Source organism: Nelumbo lutea, chromosome 6, assembly GCF_056320005.1.
Source record: "Nelumbo lutea isolate HS-2025 chromosome 6, American lotus-T2T, whole genome shotgun sequence".
Taxonomy (NCBI): Eukaryota; Viridiplantae; Streptophyta; class Magnoliopsida; order Proteales; family Nelumbonaceae; genus Nelumbo; species Nelumbo lutea.
Window position 1 is genome coordinate 27,023,901 of NC_142689.1, and position 8,659 is coordinate 27,032,559.

At 37.3% G+C, this 8,659-nt stretch overlaps 1 protein-coding gene across 3 annotated transcripts; it reads right to left on the bottom strand.

The window, feature by feature from the left end:
- Positions 1-525: 525 nt before the first annotated feature.
- LOC148848139 (21 kDa protein-like) lies at positions 526-7,594 on the bottom strand. 3 transcript variants are annotated; one of them, XR_016100415.1, is made up of 3 exons: positions 5,697-6,082; positions 4,937-5,139; positions 526-793 (listed from the first exon to the last, which is right to left on the bottom strand). XR_016100415.1 is itself a non-coding variant. In XM_088948625.1 (2 exons), the coding sequence occupies exons 1-2, from the start codon at positions 7,538-7,540 to the stop codon at positions 736-738; spliced, it is 654 nt and encodes a 217-aa protein (XP_088804751.1). In that variant the 5' UTR covers positions 7,541-7,594; the 3' UTR covers positions 526-735. The 3 variants fall into 3 exon arrangements, 1 of the variants encoding a protein (XP_088804751.1); XR_016100414.1 differs by lacking the exon at positions 4,937-5,139; XM_088948625.1 differs by lacking the exons at positions 4,937-5,139; positions 5,697-6,082 and adding an exon at positions 6,945-7,594.
- Positions 7,595-8,659: the final 1,065 nt, after the last annotated feature.

Here is an 8,659-nt window from a genome sequence, read left to right on the forward strand (position 1 = left end):
GAATATTAAAAAAACACAACTTAGTTATAGTTGGCTTATACAATCACCAATCATCAGAAAGCATATTTAGCTTGAGAAAAGATTTTCTCTGAAACAACAAGAACACTAGTAGACAAGTCTTGAAACCTTGATATTACTAGAACCGATTTTGATAAAAACCAGAGTTCAAGTTCAAGGATCGGATCCTATTCCCTAGTAAGAATTTAGCCATGTGTATGGGTTATTGGTTTACTATGGGGAGCACTCTTGGCTGTTAGCTGGATCTAACACAATACGGTAGCAGTTATCTTAACTCATAGAGAAGTTGATTCCCTTGAATTCAGATACCACACCTTATTTTCTTGTTGTTTAAACAAAAGAAGGCCCATGGCCATGTGCAATTTGCCAAACTGCACAGAATTCATATTAATTATATGCAGAAGCATCTCTCTATACTCTGTGCATTTGACTCTGTTCTTTTTTACTTTTTTTTTTTTTTGAGAGAGAGATTTAACCGAAGGTTGATATAAGTGCAGAATACAAAAATAACTCAACACATTCACAAAGCTTAATATAATGAAAGATTAATACATTTAAGAATCTCTCAATGACATTATGTCTTTGTTAGCTGGCCCCTAGGTTCTATTTTGACACATGGACTAGGCCTGAAGCACATAGGTTATTCCAGAAAATTGTACAGAATGATATCAAATCCATCATTTACCTTTCGTGTTCCTACTGCATCATCTCTTTCTCTTACGTTCCCTTCAAGCTGATTCCACTCCTCTCGATCACGTAACCTGGCTTCCACTGACTGCATGATAGAAAATTTAACAATAAATATTTATATTTAAAGAAGAATATGACCCTTAATTTCACAACAAATAAAAAATAGTCATGTGTCAAGTGGAGAAGCCAAATTAGGAAGCAAAATCGTAAAACCATAAAGACAAATCAAGTTTGGAGGTCATCCAAATAATGCATTGAATGTTCTTTTCTTTAAACCTTTTTGTCCCCTCCCCCATCTTGAATAACAAACCAATACGCTGAATTTGTGAAGGTGATTTCAGTGGATAGGTGAAGCTGATCCTAGGGTTCTAGCATGTTTCAGTAATGTAAGTTCAGTTTCTATTATTAAGTGCAAAATTTTTATACTACAGTTCTTTTTAAACAAGTTTGCCATTTTGTTCTTTAGAATCTCCTTAATGGTGAGCCATCAAACTTGTAGATGGTGGCCAGACCCAGAAAACATTTGTGTACATCAATATGCCATCGAAGTTGTTTTATTGATGATTGTATGTGAACAATCATCTAATAATTTTCTTTTAAATGACTGAACCCTATTTCTATTGTACATTGGCATCTGAAAATTTGATTATTACTCAAGAAAATCCTGCAAGAGCTAACAATCAAATTTTCAATGTGGCTAACCCTAACAATGAAGTTACAATAAGGCAACTTGTAGAGTTGATGACAGAGGTACTTAAATAAGTTATTTTATATTTCTCTCTCTCTCTCTCTCTCTCTCGCTCGCTCGCTCGCTCCCTCTAATTAGACTAATTTTCATGTGCATTAGTTTTGCACAACTCTGCAACTAAATAAAAAATAATCTACTTGTTCTGTCCAGGTTTACTTCAAAGTAAGTAGACAGCCCCTCCATTGCCCTAGAATTGGAGGTACCTACCATTGATGAAAGCTTTGAAGAGTTCTATGGTGAACGATATGAAAGAACCCCTCCATTGCCCTAGAATTCAGGTTGGAACCCTAAGACGTCTCTATTTGTTATACCTACAGACTTCATTCAATGAGTGATCCCCTCCATTGCCAAATTTTGGATGAACATTCAAATCAAAGTAAAAATACTAGCAATTTCTGCAATATTTACAGCTTATTAGCAAGATCAACTAAATAAATCAAAACCTAAAATCTTCATGGTTCAATTCACAAAGGCAGACCAAGATAAAATAGATGGTTTATTTCCTTGAGCAAAGTTCCTTTCCACAACAAAATGGTTAGCATGGAAGTATCCATATTTTTCAAGCTAACAAATGATGGAGATTTAATCTGTTGTTTGATTTCTTCTTTGGCCTTCGATTTGGTTTGACTATTTGAATGTCTATGGTTGCTCTAAAGCATTCCAAGGTTATGGTTGAATTTATATAATGTTCTTCTCTTTTCAATTTAGAAGTGTTGTCTGGTGAAGTCAAGTATTTGACTTATCTTCATGCACAAGTAAATGCACTTCAATGGCATGGTGACTGTGGTGAGGTGACAAATCAGGTTTCCATTTTGATTAGTTTTTCAGATAACTATTGAAAGGTAAAATTTCTAGTTCTTGGTAAACCTAGGGAAGATGGTGGCAGTGGAAGTCATGCTAATGTTGGGTGCAAAGAGCAGTCATAGCATCCCATCATCAGGGAGAGCTTCCAAGGCTTGCAAAAAGTTAGTGGGCGTGAGCCAACCAGTATTGACAGGGACTCCCACCTATAGTTTTCTGTCCTTTTTTCATAATAAAATTAAAAACTTATTTAATAAAGACGGTATTAGTTGTATATGACTATGTTCCTAGCAACAACACCAAAGAAAAGGCACAAAGAAGCAAAACATGGACCAGCCCTTCCAAGCCCAAACTATGAAATCATACAAGTTCTGCTATACAGACATCATGTTGTAGAAGGATAATTTAATGGGAAACAAATACATTAAGTGCAAATCCATTTGTTATGGAAAACAAAAAGACATTGTTAGTAGTCTAACATAATGAACAATATTCAGGATTATAATGATATTACATAGTTGCATATGTCCCATACAAACAATCCTGTAGTTGATCCAAACTCTCTATTGGATGGGAGGCCCTCTAGATCGGCCATGTCTTTTATCTTCACTCTTGTTTTCTTTGTTGGTTTATCAAGTGTGGCAACTTTTATCTACTTTTCAGATTGATGACCCTTAACCATAGTGGTCCTAGCTATTTGGGTCTTGAGAGGGGTGGACTAGATGTGAACCTAAACTTTGGAATATTTTTGCACAAAGTGGATGCATTCAAAAGAAAAAAAAAAAAGAAACTAGAATATATGTAAATCAATTGATTTACTTGCAGTGAACAAATTATTTCATTTAAGTATAGAAGGTTATATATGTTAAACAAGAACAATATAAAATTTAAAAAATATAAGCTACATACTACAGCCTTTTACAGTGAGAAGTAAGAGACTTTCTCAAGGCATCAGGATAAGTCATCAGACCTTCAAGCAAATTGTGCAGTCATTAGACTTGCAATACACAATTAAGTCATTGGAGATACATATTTTCATAGGGAGGGTTCATAAAAAAGAATATTTTCAATTTCATATAAAAAATGGCACATTTTTAGTCAAGAGAAAAAACATGAAGGTCCAAATTCTAGCTACACAAAGCTACAAATAGTCCTACTACTTGAAATTTTCGAGGGACTATAATATGATGACGCCCAACAAACACCAACATTGTAGGAGGCAAAACATCAAAAACTATATTCTCACCCTTGTAGTAATGTACACGCTCATAAACCCCTATGAGGATGCCACAGCAACTGAGACTTGTTTCATATAAGAGGCAATTACATTTGTCGGGACAAATAAAGATGGTAATTCCATATGCAGTCAAACATAACATTAAAAACAAAGAATAAATAAACAACATAGCTTCCAACATGATATATAGTCATACACCTTAGACATGTTTCATGACATTAATGGAGAATATGGCATTCATGTTCAAGATATATGGCTATAGATAATGTTTCAAGCTGTGTTGATAGAAGATCCCAACTCCTAGCATTGTACTGACAACTTATCATTGTTGAGAAATTAGTTTTGACTTCCTATGCAGGGGGTTTTCTGAATTTACCCAGATGGATGCCTTATAGTAGTAAATGTGTGAAAATTGCTTAAACTATAGGTTGTTGCCAAATGTCGTCAACAAAAGACTTACTTTCTTCTCAAGGCCACCCCCTCCACCACACACACACATTATCTGGATTGGGAACTTTCCCATGACACCAAGAACATTAAATCCTTCGCAACCAAACTAAATATCTCGTTATCCGGATCCCACTGTTAATATATATTCTTGTCAGTAGCCTAGCAAGAAATGGTGTTGCTACACCAAAGTTGGCTTGGCATCCCTCCATATCTATGTATTATTTTTTTCTTTTGATAGGTAAGTTTCTCTTGTGACATGGTCAATCTACTTTTGTTGATCCCCAGGCGGATCAGCAACCAAAACCAATATTTATTAATTCATTTAAAGAATAGTTAGATGTTACAATTTACAGTATATGGGAGATATGCCCTGCATCCACAACGGTAAACTAGGTCCACCAATCTACCCCAAGGATATCCTCAACCCCACTCTAAAATCAATCTCACTATGAGACTGTGCCACAAAGCAGATGGTTTCTCCTGGTTAAATCATCGGCTAAACTGTTTGTTGATCTTTTAACCATTTGATGGCTGGCTGCTGGTTTCTCCTAATTTCAATAATTAGGAAACATTGTTTCGGAGTGAAGGAGAAAAAGTGGAAGCCAATGGAATTTGAAAAGTTAAGAGAGGTGCAGGCTGTAGTGACCAAGTCACATTTTGTTGAAAAAAAAAAAAAAAGAGAAAAAGGAAACAGGGATCTATATAACCCTGAAGTCTAGCTTGTTCTGTTGGGAATGCAGACATATAAAAACCAAAACGAGAAAAAAAAAAAAAAAACAGTAAACCTCAGACATACAGGCAATAACAAATATGTTAGTAACTAACACTTTAACAGAGAAGGGCGGGCATCTGGGAGAACCAGCTCAATCTATAATCTATGCATAATAATGGTACATCAACAAAACAAAATCGTTTTCACAAAATTAGACAATCTAGAAATTGAGAAATGGAAATCTAACATCAACTAAGAAGAAACCATTTACTTACACCACCTTTTTTTTCTTTAGCGTTTACAAGAGATATCACTGCAAGCAACATCTCAAGCTCCTACTCATGGTTCGTGTAGAAGCTTTACTGGTATCCCAAGCTCCTACTCATGGTTGATTCTCTCTGTGTGAGTGGTTTTTCCTCCTTCCGTTCCTGGTATTATAGCTTTCTTGATGGCAACGAAAAGGGACAGTACCTGGAGATTTCTCTGGGAAAGGAAGAGAGGAGGAGGAAAAGAGGAGAGAAAAGGGAACGAAAAGAGAAAGATATAGGAAAGAAAGGAGAGGAGGAAGAAAGAAAAGAGGGAAGAATCGAAAGAGGAAAAATCAAAAGAGGGAAGCATTGAAAGAGGAAGAATGAAAAGAGGGAACCAGAAGAATCAGAGGAGATTCGGCTTTTTTAAGTGCGATGGTCTTTGGGCGCGCGATGGTTTTTGGGCGCCAAATCCAAATCAGCGACTACTTTGTTCATCCACCAAAATAGAGAAGCAGAAATTATAATTTCAGAGGCATTAAAAAGCGCCTCTAAAATAATCCAACCAATTTTCCGTGTTTAATGTATTATAGAGGCGGTTTTTTTTTACCGCCTCCGGCCAAGTGCCTCTAAACCTAAGAATTCTAGTAGTGTCAATCTGTTCTTGCTGTTACAGATTGTCAACTATTTTCTAAAAATCTATGCATCCCTCTAATCGATTACAACACCCCAGCCCGAATCAAGGTCAATCAAATTTATTTTATCAAAAATAAGTTTTAGAAGGATGCTTACCGGGAGAAGAATCTACAAGGGAGAAGGCCTACTCTGATTCCATTCCTTCCAACAAACCGGATGAAAATATAACTATCTTGTGAATCATTGGACACCAAGAAATGAATAGCGTGGAGCACGAATAACAGAGTAGATAACCAGTGAGCAAGAAGGAGAAGGAGAGAGAGAGAGAATGGAAGACCAAGAGAGGTGGAAGCAGTAATGAATGCGCGGCCGCACGGGCTCCTGGTGACAAAATTTAGAAAATACCCGCGCAATCAAATAGCAACGGTTCCAAATTCGCAGATAGAAGTGGAGGATGTGTTGCAACGGTTAATTTTATAACCGTCTCTAGAAATTATATTTAAGCCACAGGCCATAAAACCGTGGCCAGGGCTGCATATGAGAAGCGAGCATATTGCCACGGATAATAAATTCCGTCGTCGCTATACATAATATTTTAGCCACGGTTTTTTGTCCGTTGTTGAAAAAACCGTGGCTAGAGACCATTTTTTTAGTGAAGGTTTTTCTTTTTCAGATTTTTATTTTTAATTATTTTAACAAAAATAATAAAATAATAGATAATTTTTGCCTAAGGAAAGAAAAACATTTGGATGAAAGGCGCATTAGCTGGGACAGGTATCACACAGCTAAACTATTAGGTGATCACTCATTACTCATTATGTTTACCTAATGTGCATACTACATCCAGACCCCGCTGATATAAATACAAACAAGTATAGTGTCAACCGATGTCTCAAGTTGGGAAGAATGAAAATATAAATGATGTAGTGTAAAACCTTGTATTCTGTATGCATTTCCATTGCTACATGTTACGGAGCCTATATTTCAAATAAGCTACAAAGGCGCACACCCCGCAAAAGTGTCACCTTTCTCTTGCTACACCTACAATGGGTAGGATTTCTATTGATGATTTTGCATATATTATCAAACCGGCTGTAGTGGATACTTTTTTGGCTTCAAGCTAAACCCAGTTTCTTATTAAAACGTTTCTCGACTCCCGGGAGTCATGAACAACCATTTCATTGGCTAGACAATCCATCAACTTTTTATTCTCATTCAAGACTAATTACCATTTTACCGAGAAATCGAGCAACTGATACATACCAAACCAAACGATCGAATACCAAATACAACCTAACAGTAATAAATTTTTCTGCACTAGACAAAATCAGACGACACATATGTATATGCATGGAGATAGAATTAATTCGGGGTGCAATCAGTTGGTGTGGTTGAATTTTATACTTATAAGTAATCAACGCCAAGGCGTTACTGGAACGCTGATAAGCATTGTCGACACTGTTGTTCATCATTTTCCCGACGTTTTCGTTCATTGCATCACCTTCTTCGAAGCCGTAGATGCACATATTCTCATTCGTCAGAGCGGCGCTTACCCATGTCATTATGTTACTCAGCTCCAGGTCGTAGTCGGAGCCTCCCAATTGTTCCATCTCCGCCCAAGACTGTCGGAGCTCTTTTATGCAGGTGCCCATCATCTCGATGCAGTCTCTCAGGGCCGCCGCTTCCCTAGGCTTAATGTCTTTGGATTTCGACAGGTTCAACGCCAAATTGGATGTCGATTCGGCGCTCGCTATGCTGACAGACAGAGCCGCTTGGACCAATCGCTTAGAGCTCTTCCCAGTGGTGCTGGCGTATGGAGAGAGGGTCATGACACACACCTTCTGATATGAAGTCTGCTCAGACGAAGTCGTGATGAAATCCAGATTTGTTCTTGGGTTGAGTCTAGCACCTGCGCAGCTGATGGCTGAGGATAGAGCTAGGAGGGTTGCAACAACACGGAAAGAAGATAGCAGCCTAGAAACACTGCTATAGCCTTCCATTTTGAAGCTGTTATATATGTTGAAGCTAATTAATTTCACATGCAGCTGGCTGGGATGAATGGGATTGGGGTGGAATGAAAAGAAATGGTGTACCCACTTAGCCTTTTTATAGGGTAAGTTAGGACTCAAACCATGCTGTCTGAGTTCACGCAATTATCACATGAAAGATGGATGAACAGAATGGATATTTGGCAATTCATGGAGGAATTGATGTCCGCCTGGCATTCTTAAATTGCCCATATTAGTGGGGCCGAACCGCCGACGACAATCCCTAACCCTAACCCGCACGAACCTGCCATTGACCAGAACAACGTACAGGTATTTGACAATCTCCATCGGATATCAACCCGTCTTATCCTTACAAAGCATTAGTGTTTTGTTTTCTTGGACCAAATGGCCTATGGCCAACAGGAATAACCACCATGATTGATGGAATATTTTGTTGTATGTAGATCACACGTACATACTATCAATACCTTGTTTTTTAATTATTATTATTTTCTTATAAAATAAAATTTTGTTTTGATTTATCTATTTTGAAGTGGTCCATTAAAAGCAGTAGTTATTAATAGAGAGAAAATATCTCAACTACAGGGACATGTGCTTTATCTTAGATAGGAGGAAGTCCCCAATGTTCTAAGCGGAGGAATAGGGATATCCTTACTATTTCGGAGCTCTAACTTATCATGCAACATTCAAAAATGGGAGTCTATAAATAAAACTCGAGGAAGTGGCGTACGTACACATGCTCTCAATGTTAGCTCTTCAAAAAATCTTTTTGCTAGCTGTCCTCTTCAGAAAACCTCTTTGCTAGCTGTCTTAGATTTCTATCATTTACAATCTTCCTTTTTCATTATAGAATAAATAATCAACAGGGAAAATTCCTGATCAGCATCCTATACTTTGGCTCGAGTGATCATTTGGGGAGTGTTCTATAACGTAGATAAGAAATTGGGTGGTGTATTTTCATCCACATCATAGGTAGGTGTGGTGTGGTGTGGATGAAAAACACCACACCCTAACAGGATAGTTGTTTTGTACAATGGACAAAAATGTGTGTATTGATTCATACCTCGCCTAAATAGGTGTTTTGCAAGGTGTGACACATTTCTATTCACA

Coding starts and splice junctions, on each gene's coding strand:
- LOC148848139 (XM_088948625.1), bottom strand. CDS start 7,540: ATGGAAGGCTATAGCAGTGTTTCTAGGCTGCTATCTTCTTTCCGTGTT. Junction 794..6,944: donor TTGGCGTTGATTACTTATAA/GTATAAAATTCA, acceptor TCTATCATGCAG/TCAGTGGAAGCCAGGTTACG.